The 13,844-nt window shown below is 41.5% G+C and overlaps 1 protein-coding gene across 1 annotated transcript in view; it reads right to left on the bottom strand.

Moving 5' to 3' along the window:
• ANKS1B (ankyrin repeat and sterile alpha motif domain containing 1B) overlaps positions 1–13,844 on the bottom strand; it is an 822,202-nt gene that overhangs the window by 71,112 nt on the left and 737,246 nt on the right. The window contains exon 18 of the mRNA XM_005882370.2: positions 1,021–1,128. Within this exon, the coding sequence (XP_005882432.1) occupies positions 1,021–1,128 (108 nt within the window). The remainder of the gene's footprint in view (positions 1–1,020; positions 1,129–13,844) is intronic.

The raw sequence follows: 13,844 nt of genomic DNA, 5'->3' as shown, positions 1-13,844 counted from the left end.
ACCTCCCCTCCCCCTCCCCACCCCAACTCAAATGTTAACAGCTCCTCTCCTGCCTGACCCTCTGCCTGGACCATGGTGGTTAAGCTGTGTGCTGAAATCCACTGATAGGAGGCATTCTACTGCATCACACTGCTGGCCATTCTGTTGAAGTGCCACACCGTGCGCATCAGTTATTACCGCTCCCTTTTCTGACACTTGCAGAAAGGGAGTCACAGGCACCAAGTGCAGGACTAAGTAAAGAGCACAGAGTGGGAACTCCCCAACTGCTCATGGACAGTCCAACCTTTCGATGAATTTTTAAAAAGTTCCTGGAGGCCTCAGGTACCCGGTGAATACGGGCCGCCCCTCCCTGCTCCATTTCGCCTGGACGTTCTCTCGCTCATTCTCTTCCTCTCTGCCTTTTCCTCCTCGCTTCCCTTCCCTTTCACTATATTTCTCTCTGCCCCCCCCACCCCCCGCCCACGCTGTGGGATTTCTCTCTAGTTGTACTGCCCCATAATTCTAAACAATAGCTGAAATGGTTTATTAAATATTTAGTTCTAGCTTCTCTAACCTTAATTTTTGAAGTGGGTAAGGCTGGGCAATATTTACTTCATAAAAAAACCGAAGACCCTAAGGTTAATTTCAAATTGACCTTCACTTAGCTGTGGCCTCTGATCGATTTTCTTTCAGTGGGTTTGAGGAGTCTGACAGAAAACTCATTTCCTCTCTCTTGGTGTAAGATGGGAGTGTGGGATGGCAGTAAGGGGGGAATGGGGGGGGGGGGGGCGTTCCTTAAAGGTGGGGGTTTGTCTGATGTGTATCTAAATCTCAAAAATATATATTTAACCAATCGAGGGGAAAAAAATCTTGTCTTACAAAACACAATCAGAAGTGAGATTGTTTTTCAGATGGGTAAGGTAAGCTGTGTGGAACGCAGCCCGCACTTCCTGACTCATTGCTTCAGTCATTTCATGTTATTGCCCCACATTAACTTTGGGGGCTAGGCGTGGAGAAAACAGGAATATCCTGAGCACTTACCCTGAGGGTGATGGAGCGAGGGGGCTTCTGGGGCGGGTCCTCGTGCAGCCTGTCTCCCAGCGACGCCAAAATACGTTTCCTGTGGCCAATCAAACTGATTTTTAAAACCTGGAACGACACACATTTGGGTTATTTCATTTGAGAAAAATGATTTCTGTGGGTCCTAAGAGATGAAGGAACGAAAGGAGATTTGTGCAAAGCTACCTCTGCCCCGGGACAGATGTGAAATCAGTGTGAGCCTTCGAGTCCAGGAAGGTAGAAATGCCATGGAGAAAGTGTCGGGCAGCACAGTGGTGGGGGGAGGAGAAAGTGGAGATGGTGCCCCTTCACTCAGGCTGCCCCAGTCCCAGCCTCTACCAGGAGCCAAAAGACCTTTCAAAAGGCAAGCCGTCTCCCCAACCAGCTGGACTCTCCGATCGCTTGCTGTTGCTCTTAGGATAAAAGCTCAGTCCTGACCTGGCTTCGAGGCCCAGCAGGGCTGGCTGCCCACTGGAGGCCTGTGTCTGTGTCCCTGCCTCTCTCCCTTCCATTCAGGATGCTCAGTCACACCGGTTTCTCTGCTCCTTGAACATCTGGTACACATCCTCGCCTTGGGGCCTCTACCCCATTTGCCCATCTGCCTAGAAGGCCCCTGAGAGGTCACATGACGCCTCTCACCCCTCTGGACACTGTGCAAGTGTGGTCTCCTCACAGAGGCCCCCATACCTCCTCACTAAAGCACTGTGCCCTCAGCCCCATCACACCCTATTCTACCCTGGATCTCTCTGCCCCCCTTTTAATATGTTTTCATTGATTTCAAAGAGAGGAAAGGAGAGGGAAAGAGAGATAGAAACATCAATGATGAGAGAGAATCATCAACGGGCTGCCTCCTGCACACCCCCTACTGGAGATTGAACGGGCAACCTGGGCATGTGCCCTGACTGGAAATAACAGGAGCTCCCTGAATAGGAAAGAATGAATGTTAATCAGTGGTTCTCAACCTTCTGGCCCTTTAAATACAGTTCCTCATGTTGTGACCCAACCATAAAATTATTTTCGTTGCTACTTCATAACTGTAATGTTGCTACTGTTATGAATCGTAATGTAAATATCTGATATGCAGGATGGTCTTAGGAGACCCCTGTGAAAGGGTCGCTTGACCGCCAAAGGGGTCGCGACCCACAGGTTGAGAGCCACTGATTTAGATAAAAGTTGTAACGTAGGGTTACAATCAAGCACAGTGACTTGGGGGACTCGGGTCTCCCCCGGATAGGATTTTAAGTCTGACAGAGCTGCAAAGGACACCTTGGAGAAGAGATGACACAGGGAACCAAGATTTGAAAAGTCTCAGTCCCTACCCTTCCTGCAGCTTTGCACATGCTGCCCTTTTTATCCTCCCAACACTCCTATCCAGAAGGGCTTCTTGTTGCTTTACAGACAAGGAGACCGAGGTTCAAAGTGGTTCAGAGTTGCCTATCCAAGAGCTAGTATGAGGTGCCTCTGAGATTTGAGTCAGGCTTGCTGATTTCAAAGCTTGTAAATTGCAAAGTTTGGGCGTATCTCCAAACATGATTAATACAACATGTAGATGCATTCACAAAAAATGTATTTACCCTGTCCCTGCCCACGTGATGTTCCAGGATACAACTCATTTTGGGTAACTAGTTCCCAAAGTAACTAGTTTCTTAAAAATATTTTTCTCTCTTTTCAAGTTTTAAGGGGGAGGGGTGAGCATGTCTTTGGGCATTTCATCCTATGCTAACCTTGAATTTTTATTTGCCTATTTGTTACTTGGCTTATTGGCTTTTCTGCCTACATTTATTTAGATTTTAAATTAGCACTTAAATTCGAATGTCCACAAGCACACATACCCCATTGATTTTATAAACCTCCAAGGCTGACGAGTCCTACACTTTGCAGTTTGTTTACGTAAAGCAGGCCCTCTTCCCAGAGATCACTTTAGTCCACTTTCTCTGCACCATCTCCTACTCTAGCACAACTGCTTCAGGGGTGTTGAAAAAAACTGCTCACAATAAAAACAAACAAACAAACAAACAAACAAAAATTGCTCACAATATTCCAGGTATAAGTGAACCACGTCTTTCCATTTGAGCAGGATACAATTTTCTGCTTTAATCCCCCTTTAAATGCCCTTTTATTTTTTATTATTGATTAAGTTATTACATATGTGTCCTTATCCCCACATTACCCTCCATCCCCCCCCCCCTCATGCCCTCACCCCCCTGTTGTCTGTGTCCATTGGTTAGACCTATATGTTAGCACATAAGTCCTTTGGTTGATCTAAAATGCCCTTTTAAAGCACATCTGAGGTAGGGATAAGTAGGGACAAAAACATACTAGTACACTGGCTGCAAAACCTCTTAATTTTGTTATAGTTGATAGGTCAAAACTCTTTGATCTTGGAAAGATGGTTTCAATTATTTCTCCCTAAATTCCTTATCTTACAGTTGTCCATGCAGAAGCCCATCTGCCATGCTCTGCCCACTCACAAAGCCCTGTGTACTCTCTCTGCATTCATATTAGTCAGCTTGGCATTTTGCTACCTGGAGGAGCTTGGCAGTTTCTGCAAATCTGGAATTTGACCATAAACTCCTTCTTTCAGATGATTTATAAATATGCTAAGTGTGGCCCCAATGCTGCTTACTTATAGGCAACACTGTTTATATGATCCAGAGAAATGCCTTTAAAATATTCTTGCATTGTTTCTTTTTTTTTTTAAGCATCAAGATCAAAGAATCCCCAATTTCAGAAAAACACAACAGTACTCTTTTCAAATGTATTTTGTAAATCTAAAACATTGCATTTTCTTATTCCCTTTTATTCTTATTTTCAGTTACTTTGTCAAAGACTTCTATTGAGTATAAATTCCTTCCATAAAATTCCCACTGCCTTTCTCCCAGGAAGAAATTGGATCCGATGCTGAGGGTGCTACCTCGAGCTCCTGAGTCTTGCTAAGAAATGCTTTTCGTAGTAATACAGATGTTCAAAATTATTTTGACAAATAACAGACACTAAACAACAAATAACTGGTAAAAGCGAGCGGGTGTAACTGCCTTTGCTGCTTCTGGTTTACTCTCTCAATTCAATTGTGGGCACGTGACCTGACTCCTGTGGTCTCTGTTCTCTCACCTATAAAGTGAGAACGTTCATGCCAATCTCAAATGTTGTTGGGAAGATGAAATTATGAGCATAACCAGCACAGTGCCCGGCACAGAGAAGATGCAACCTTCCTGGTGTGCTTATCCTAGCTAATCGACCCAAAGGATGCACAGAAATCCTCACCCAGAAAACAGAGACTTGGCCATTTTCATAGTCAGTCATGTCAAACAAATTCACTGGTGCTTTGCATGAAGAGATGTGGCTAACCTGGGAAAAGCCCTCATTGAAGTGATATGTAGTGAGTGATAGGAATGGATCTAGTAGTTTCTAGGTCTTAGTTTAATTCTGGACCTAATCTAAAAGAATGCATGTTATTCTTCCACACACACCATTTACTCTCTGACAGGAGGTACTCTGAGCCACTCACTGAAGCTCCATCACTGTCTCCTCCACAGAACTACCCAGAAGAGAATGGATGGATGGACAGAATAAAAAAATTAACAGAGTGATAATTCATATCAAGAACATTTGGGTAACTTTCCTTATTTATTAGAAATGACCCCATATCACAGACGGTAATGATAACTATTATCCTCTGAACATTTGCTATGTTCTAGTTCTATGTTCTAATTGTGCTAGAAACTGTGCCAAGTGCACTATATATGTGTATAAACTTCTCACTTAATCTTTAAAAAAACATTATCATTCCCATTTAGAGATGCACTGAGCACCTTGTCTGTGGTCACGTCTTTAAAAAAACATTATCATTCCCATTTAGAGATGCAAAACCTGAGACCACGGACACTGAGCACCTTGTCTGTGGTCACACTGCTAATGGCACCGTGGCTAGGATTTGCACCTGACTCAGCCTGCTCTTCCCCACTCACCATGCTCTTCTTCTAGGTATTAACCTCTATGCCTTAGCTACACTATTGTTTTATACCATGTCTTGAGATGGTGCTCTTTGCTTTGGATTGTCAAGTTCAAAACATTTATACTGTGTCTTGACCATCTGAAAAACATTAAAATTATACAGCTTTAGTTTTGGACGAGGCTTATAGCAGTGTTAAAGCTGGGCCAAAGGAGCCCAGGCAGATACCCTACAGAGTTCCCTGTGAAATGCCTAGACAGGTGTCCCCCGCTTTTTGAAAATTCGCCCTGCGCCACTTGGCTTTCGACAGACCTACATTAGTTCCTGCTGTTGCTAAGTGAAAGAAATCTGAAGAGGATTTTTACTTTTACGTAAAAAGGTGAAAATGGGAAATAGCATCCAGTGTTTGTTTTGCATGATGGAGGCAGCTGCACCCTGAGCAGCGAGAGTGGCCCCCAAGCTCCTTCCCTGGGAACCACACTCAGCATCTCAGCATCAACCGCCACAGCTTTGAGCTGTCTGTGCGCATCTGGGCTTTATCTCCGTTAATTTTGTGCATCTGTTAGCCAGATGTGTCCTAAGGTAATTTCTCCTTTGCTTTAAGCCACTTAGGCTTAAGAAAGGTCTCATAGGAATGCTCTACTTTCTGAGAGTGGGGGAAATCTGTATAGACAAAGACCAGAACATCCTCATCAACCCAAGATTCAATCCAAGTTGGCTAAGAGTAGAGTGGTAGGGAGGGTGACATTTGGCTTCAAAACTTCCAAGTCAACAATATGAAATCCAATCAGCAAGACAACAACAGAGAGTATTCCAAAGAAAGAGAGTCATATGGGAAAAATCAAGCCCAAAGGCCTTTGGGTTTGCTTTGAGTGAGATCAGCGTAACATCTGATCATCATTGTAAGCGATAGGGAAGTAGTGAAATCCTACCACCCCAGGCACCATGACAGATGTACAGTCAGTTTACAAACAGTTTTCAAAAAGCCAGAGCAACAGTTACTGTGGTAGAGAAAAATTCTGTACGGTTTTCATTACTGTTTGGGTGAAAGTTAACTGCATGTACAAGGACCCCAATGGGAGTAAAAGGTAAAGTAATGGCAATATTTGGGGGATTTAGTTATTCTAAGATATTAACACGATTCAGTTCAACTCAAAAACAATATTAACTTTCTGCCACCAATTATTTGGGGAATTCAAAGGGAAAATGTGCAGAGATTGGGCACAAATAACTACATTGTCAAACCACTAGCTAAGGAAAAATTACTATACACATGAGCATAAGAATGTGCCCAGTTCCAATAGATAAGAAATGGAAGTTATGGCATGCTCCCTTAGTGGGTTTTCACTACAACTATCATGAGAACTATGGGTCAAAGGCAAGGAATACTGAAACAATACAGGTCTGCTGAATATTGGTATCCACTCATCCAAGGAGTAGCTACCTCTTCAAATTTTCTTCACTGTCAATTAAACAAGAGAACTTCAGAAACAACACTGCAAATTCCAGCAAGAGGAGAATAACTGTGCTGAGTGACAATGCCATACTATTATGCCACTGTCATTTATGTTTCTGGGCTTAGCTGTGGGAATTCTGCTAGACAATATTATGACCCTACCCCTGCACTGAGCAGCTCACATCAGAATATATGTCCCAGCAATACAGGAAGTCAGTGCAGCTGGACTTCTTTTTATTCCTTTTAAAATGTAATGTGCCACAAATTAAACATGTTAAATTTGAGGTGATGTAAATGAAACATGCCTTTTTTCCCTACCTGCTTTTTAAAAATTAAACAATATTTTGATTATAATAACAATACTGCTTTCCCATGGTAGAGACAGAAAATATAGAAAAATAAGAGAACAAGGTATCTATAGGCTATTTGCATTTAGGCATATTTCCTTTCTTTTTGTCCCCACGATTATGTTTTGTAGTGGCTATAAGTACAATTTTCACCTTATTTTTTTTGCCCAATGTGAAAGCTAAAGAGCTTTCCTACATATTCAAATCTCAGTAGACGTTTTAAGTAACTCCATATTACCATATTATTGCTTTAGAGAAGCACATCATAATTCACTAACCATTCCCCTTATTGCTGGAGATTTAGTTTGTGATTCCTTTCTGGATATCAAACATTCCATGTCCTTAGAAATATCCTATCATCCTTCAATTTCCATTTTCATTGCCATGTTTGCATAGACACGATACGAAAAACACCAATGAAAACTGCAAGAACGTACACATCATGCAGAAAAGTCATGTAGCGACAGTCTCTCTCCATGTTCCGCATGAAATTGCAACCCATTTATTACCGGCTGGGCCAAGTCCCTCCAGGGACAATGGCATGTCTGCATTATCTTCCTCAGTGTCACCCTGTGCATTTGTTATGCTTTGGGGTTTAGATTTAGCGGGCAGACATGAAATAACACATGTATCTGGAATCCTCCAGAGATTACACATGCAGCATCGCTGAGCACACAAGCGATTCTAGTTATCATTGTGCCTTCTCATTTCTGGGTTTTTGTGCAGGGAGAGATTTTTACTTTGTTTTTATTTAAATGGTCTTTAGAATGGAACAGCTTTGTCTGCATTCTGAATCCCCCTTCCATTTTAAGGGGGTAGACTGTCCCCCTCTTCCCTTTCTAGATACTTGCCAACTAAGGACAGCAGCTCCCAAGCAAATCTTGAGAGCTTGTCTGGCTTCAGAGCGGCCTCTTGATCTAGAATCTACCCAGAGATATGTATAAAACAGCACATTAAATAACAAAGATACTATTCAAAATCTTGCTGTTAGGGTTATTCAAGGGTGGAGTAAGAAAGTTTTAAGTTTCTGTTATACTCAAGAGAGAAATAATGCCTTAGTTCAGGGCTTTATAATTCCCAAAGCAGCTTCCTAGTCATTCATATTCAATTTACAGAAATCTGCACAAACCTGCAAGTGTTCTGCGGATTCCTGGTGGTCTGGGATGCCCAGACCGGAAGTCGAGGTGGAAGTTTATCTGCTTTGTTCTCATCTGCAGAACTAAAATTGCAATTAAATGGGAAGGATTCCCCCCCTCCCTGGTTATCATTTCCAAAAACTTTCCACCTGAGAGCATCCAGGCAAAAGTGCCAGTGTGCCATCGGATTTCCACTCCCACAATTCCAGACACCCTCGTTGGAAATGGCATTTGATTTCCGACTGTGACATTTTCTCTCTTATTTCTTGGAAAGTAATAATGCATGCTGGCACTGCTATGGTGGAGAGAAGGACCTTGGAAGCAGAAGGTCATGATGTTGTTTTTTTTCTTTCACTCTTCTTCTAGGGAAGTGACCTTTGCGTTGTGATGGTCAAGGGTCAATGATAATCTTATTCAACAAACATTTATTGAATATCTTTCACATATGACCACCGTACTATGCAATCTGTGAGCCACAAAGAAGAAAAAAAATATTCACTCCTCTAGGGCTTTTAATCCAGTAGTTGGAAAAATATTTTTTAAATTTGTTTATATATTTCTATTATGTGTCCGTCTATCCATCATCTATCTATCCATCCACCCATCCACCCACCCATCCACCTACCTACCTAACATCCATCCATCTATCTAAATATATATGTCTACTCAGCTACACAGATTAAGAGAGATTTCTGTTAACTAAGGCATTATTTCTCTCTTAAATATAACTTGAAAAACGTTCTTACTCTATCCTGAATAACCCTAACCACAAAATTCTGAATGGTATCTTTGTTATTTAAATGTGCTATTTTATAGATATCTTTGGGTAGATTTTAGATCAAGAACCAGCCCTTTCTCCTATTATCTAAACTGTCTTTAACTCCAGCCAATCTCCTCCATGTCTCCAACTGCACCACATATATTCCTTTGGCCCACATATACAACACCTCTGTACACTCTAGAATGTCTGTGCCTCCTTTTCATTTAGGCTCTTGCAAGCATGAAATCAAGACCCATCTCAAGCCTTCCTTGCTCACCTTGGATCCCAGCAACCTCCTTCTCTGAATTTCTCTAGTATCCAACCAGACTGTAAGCTCCAGAGGGTGAGATACAGGGTCACTGTATCATAGGATCCCTCATAGCACCCAGCACACAAGTACACCATCAAGGGGCATCCCTGAATCTCAGACTTCACCCCTTATGTGTAGACAACAAATGAAGTAGGAAGACATCTCTGAAAGGCAGAGGGGAAAGGAAAAAGAACACCGTATCCTATTTCTTTCCCTTTTGACTCTCAACAGTTTTCTATTCCTTCTGAGCCTTGGCGCCTTGCTTCCTTCTGAGCTTTGGCGCCTTGCCGTGGGTGATGTAAGATTTCCTTACCTCCCATCTCTTCCCTTTATCTCAAATGCTTCGTCTAAGAAAAAAAGTCACTCTGACTGTATCTTCCCTATTTTTCTCTTCTGCTATTACTTTTCTTTTTTATGTTTTTATGTATGTATGTATGTATGTATATTGATTTCAGAGAGAAAGGGAAAGGGGAGAGAGAGATAGAAACATCAATGATGAGAGAGAATCATTGATCGGCTGCCTCCTGTATCCCCTCCTCCCCCCTGCTTCGCAATGGGGATCGAACATGAAACCTAGGCATGTGCTCTGACAGGGAATTGAACCAACAACCTCTTGGTTCATGGGTCGATGCTCAACTATTGAGCCTCACTAGCTGGGCTGCTTTTACTTTTCAAAGAAACGGCTACTAAATAATAATTTGTATGATAGATGCCATCAAAATGCAACTGTGTTAACCTATGGAAAGGACCAGAGGTTCCAAGTTACACAGTTCTAGAGAGAGCAAAGGACAGTGGGAACGAGTGAAGGAGGGGCCAGGGGATGTGTGTTTTCTGACTATAGTCTGTTTCAATAAACAGGAAATACTAATTATGAGGAAATGAGAAAATCTTTACATGGAAAGAGAGACCTTACTGGTATAATTGCCTCTGAGCACTTAAGGGTGCTGGAGGTAGAAAAGCCTTCTTTTGTAATCAAGGAGAATCATCAGTTTATTTGTAAAGCTCTCTGAATTACCTCTTGATGAAGGTACTAATTTTCTGATTATATTTTCACATAAACCTTACTCCAGAAGATTAAAACAAATACAAACAAACCAACCAATCAGTTCCTAACCAATTTCCCTGTAAGTTACTTTTAAGTACAGCTTGCTGCAAATTCGGTTTTCATAGGAAAAATTTGGTTTGCATTGCTCAAGAACCCAATAATTGGAATTACTGAAGGAAAATTTTGTTGCTAAAGAAAATGGGAAATATGTAAATATGTGCTACATCCCACACCCGAAGTTATTCTTGCAGACGTGATGATGGCCTAATAGCATTTGAAATCTGAAAATCTCTTTGCAGTATTATTAATACATAAAAATGCTCTGCAGCTCCCAGCTGGCATGGCTCAGTGGTTGAGCATCGACCTATGAACCAGGAGTCACGGTTTGATTCCTGGGCAGGGCACATGCCCCGGTTGCGGGCTCTGTCCTCAGTGTGGGGTGTGCAGGAGGCAGCTGATCAATGATTCTCTTTCATCACTGATGTTTCTATCTCTCTCTCCCTCTTCCTTCCCCTCTGAAATCAACAAAAATATATAAAAAATATATTATGAAAAAATGCTCTGCAGCTTAAAAAGTGAAGAGTGTTGCTTATATTTTGCTAACCATGCAAGACATTTATGGCTATTGAGGGTACTTTTCAACTTATTTCCTTTCAGTTTTTGAGATCATAAAACTTAGGATCTATTATATTATATGACTGATGCTCTTAGTAATGTAAATAAAATTATATTTAACAAAATTCATTATTAACATATATCCATGTATTATAAATGCAACTGAAAGATGCAAAATACATAAAATACACATATTTGTAAAGAGAAGTTTTTTAAAAAAATATATTTTATTGATTTTTTTACAGAGAGGAAGGGAGGGGGATAGAGAGTCAGAAACAGCAATGAGAGAGAAACATCAATCAGCTGCCTCCTGCACATCCCCTATTGGGCATGTGCCTGCAACCAAGGTACATGCCCTTGACTGGAATTGAACCCAGGATCCTTCAGTCCGCAGGCCAACACTCTATCCACTGAGCCAAACCGGTCAGGGCTGTAAGGAGAAGTTTTAAGATAAACTGAATCTCAGGAGGCAATCCTAGGCAAGTGAGGGCCTGGTTATTCAATGTTTGGATCATAAACGGTTTTCCTTTCTGCTCTTTTGCTGCCTCCTTCTAGCTGTTTCACTACTTTAAAGGCACATAATACCTTCCATCAGCTTGTAGAAGAAGAAGAGAGCCAATGAATTAAAATAAGTAAATTCTGTTTTGTTTTGTTTTTCCCTCCCAGTGGCTCTGATATATGAATGTGGTATAGGAGGAGGTAAAAATCTATCTAAAACTAGCTAACATTCAGGTTTAAAAAACACACCTGTGGGTTTGACTTAGCCTAGCAAGCTACTACTGCTCTTTAGATTGGGTGTTAGTGTATTTCGGCCCGTGTGTAGAGGAAGAAAGGATGTGAAGGGCTTATGAAAGTATTTCTAAGGAAAGCAGATGTTGCTGTTAGTCCCAAGGACAGGCTCCAGATGAGGAAGCAGGGTGACAGTGGGAGACAGATTTTTATAATCCCTTTTTCTTCCATTGTTCCCCCCACCCTCATCGGCTATCTGCTTCCTTCTCTCTTCAATAAATTCAGCACCACTGAGGCAGCAGAATCTGCTCTGCAGGCACAATGGTAACAGCAGGGCTCAGTCTCAGGGGGACCTGGTGTGAGCCTTGACTCTGACACTATATACGACTCTGGGTCAATTATTTAACTCTCTAAGCTTCACCTAACTCATCCAGAATAATGGTGTTAAAAATAGTGCGTATAGTACTGGAGTGCTGGGATTAAATGAGATACATGAAGAGTACTTAGCACAGTGCCTGGCATAAAATCAGTCTCAATAAATGGGAACTCATTCAGTTTTTTTGAGTCCAGTTTTCTGCACTGGAAGGGCTGAGCTCACTGCTGGACCTTGGTCAGCTCATCAATGCCACATCAATGCCACAACCTGAAACACGCCAGTAACTGGCCAGAGGCCTTTTCTCTGGCAGCAACCTCTGTGTCATCAGCCACTCTTCTTTCCCAACTTCAGTGGTCTCATTAAAAAGAAGTTTTTGCTGGACTATATTCATTTCCTTTCTCTGACAGGGTTGTTAGTATGAGGTTGACAGACCAGGAGAATGCCATAGACACCGTCTTTGATTCCAATAAAGCACTTGATGAGTTCTTTCATTATCTATAAGATGGGGGGCACCAGGAGAGAAAAATTAAGTGGAATCACAGCTGGTTGTCCATCTACACCAAGAGGCTTGATGAATGACACTGTTGCAGCCTGTAGGGGGATCACTGATTGAATGCCACAGGGCTCTCTGGCCCTGGATTCTGCTCTATTTGATATTCTTATTAATGGCATCAAAGTAGACATAAGAGGAACGTTTATCAGGTTTTCAATGGCATAAAGCTGTGAAGGCTATTTAATATGGTAATAGGCCAATGCAAAAATTGAAAATTTCCTCTACAGGTTTAAAGGCCACGCTGACACCGAAATGATGACATTTAAGAGGGAGAAATGTACTGTCCTACATTAAGGTTCCAAAAGAAATCAATTGTGCAAGTTCAAGATGGGAGAAGATATGGCTTTGCCACAGTTCAAAGAGATATCTGAGTTTTTAGTTGGACACGAGAAGCGGTTTAGTGGAAAGAACGCAAGCCCTGCTGGCGTAGCTGAGTGGTTGAGCATCAACCTATGAACCAGGAGGTCATGGTTCGATTCTGGTCAGGGCACATGTCTGGGTTGCGGGCTCGATCCCCAGTGTGGGGCGTGCAGGAGGCAGCTGATCAATGATTCTCTCTCATCATTGATGTTCCTATCTCTCTCTCTCCCTTCCTCTCTGAAATCAATTTTAAAAATGTTAAAAGAATACAAGATTAAAGGTTATAAAGGGAAGGGAACACACACATTTAAAATGACTTTTCAAAACAAATAATCTCATTTCCCTTACCATTCAGTCTTAAAGATTGGTAATCATCTCTATTTTAGAAATGAATAAACCGAGGCTCAGGGATTTTAGAAACTTGCCAAAATAGGTGACAAAGCCAGGATTTGACTTCCACAATCATGTTCTTTATATTCATGGTGCCCAGAGCTGCTGTGAGGCTCCAGTGAGACCATTTTAATGGAGGAACCTGGCACAGTGCCTGGCACACATCCTCTGTTCAAAAGTGGTTTGTCTATTCCCAGGGACTCCTGTAGCTGTAAGGCTGTGTGATTATACCTAAATGACTGGTACTTTATTTATTATAATAGGAGACCTGCAGTTCATTCTCTTTCCAAGTTTATCCATTAATACACTATTAGAAATGATTCTGTCAATTTTTCTACATTCCTGTTACTCTTTCACCATTATTCCTAAAAGCTTAATTCCAGAAGAGGAAGCTCCGGCCAGGAAAAAGGTAGTGGGAAATTTGGGGGCAATCTGAAATCTCAGTCAGTAATGATTCCTGGATAATGAAAACTTTTATTCCCTTAAGGTAATTTTCAAGGGCTGCATTAGTGGTTTAATGCTGCATATTTATATGAAAAAAACCTCAATTACCTTTAGATAATGAGGTAGTGCATATCTCCTTAGTATAATGATATGCATGTAGAATGTACAAAATTCAATGATTTAATTAGTGTATTTTATGGTTAAACCCTCCCCCCCTGTTGTTGTTGGAGTCGTTATTTGACTTCTTCCAAAATATATGTATATGTGTTACATATAAAACATGTTCATATGTATTATATAACATTTGGAATTCTTCCTAAATATGTATATATT

This window comes from Myotis brandtii, unplaced genomic scaffold (assembly GCF_000412655.1).
Source record: "Myotis brandtii unplaced genomic scaffold, ASM41265v1 scaffold708, whole genome shotgun sequence".
NCBI classification, from domain to species: Eukaryota; Metazoa; Chordata; class Mammalia; order Chiroptera; family Vespertilionidae; genus Myotis; species Myotis brandtii.
Note: the sequence above shows the minus strand (reverse complement) of the source record. Positions and strands in the feature narration are given on the sequence as shown.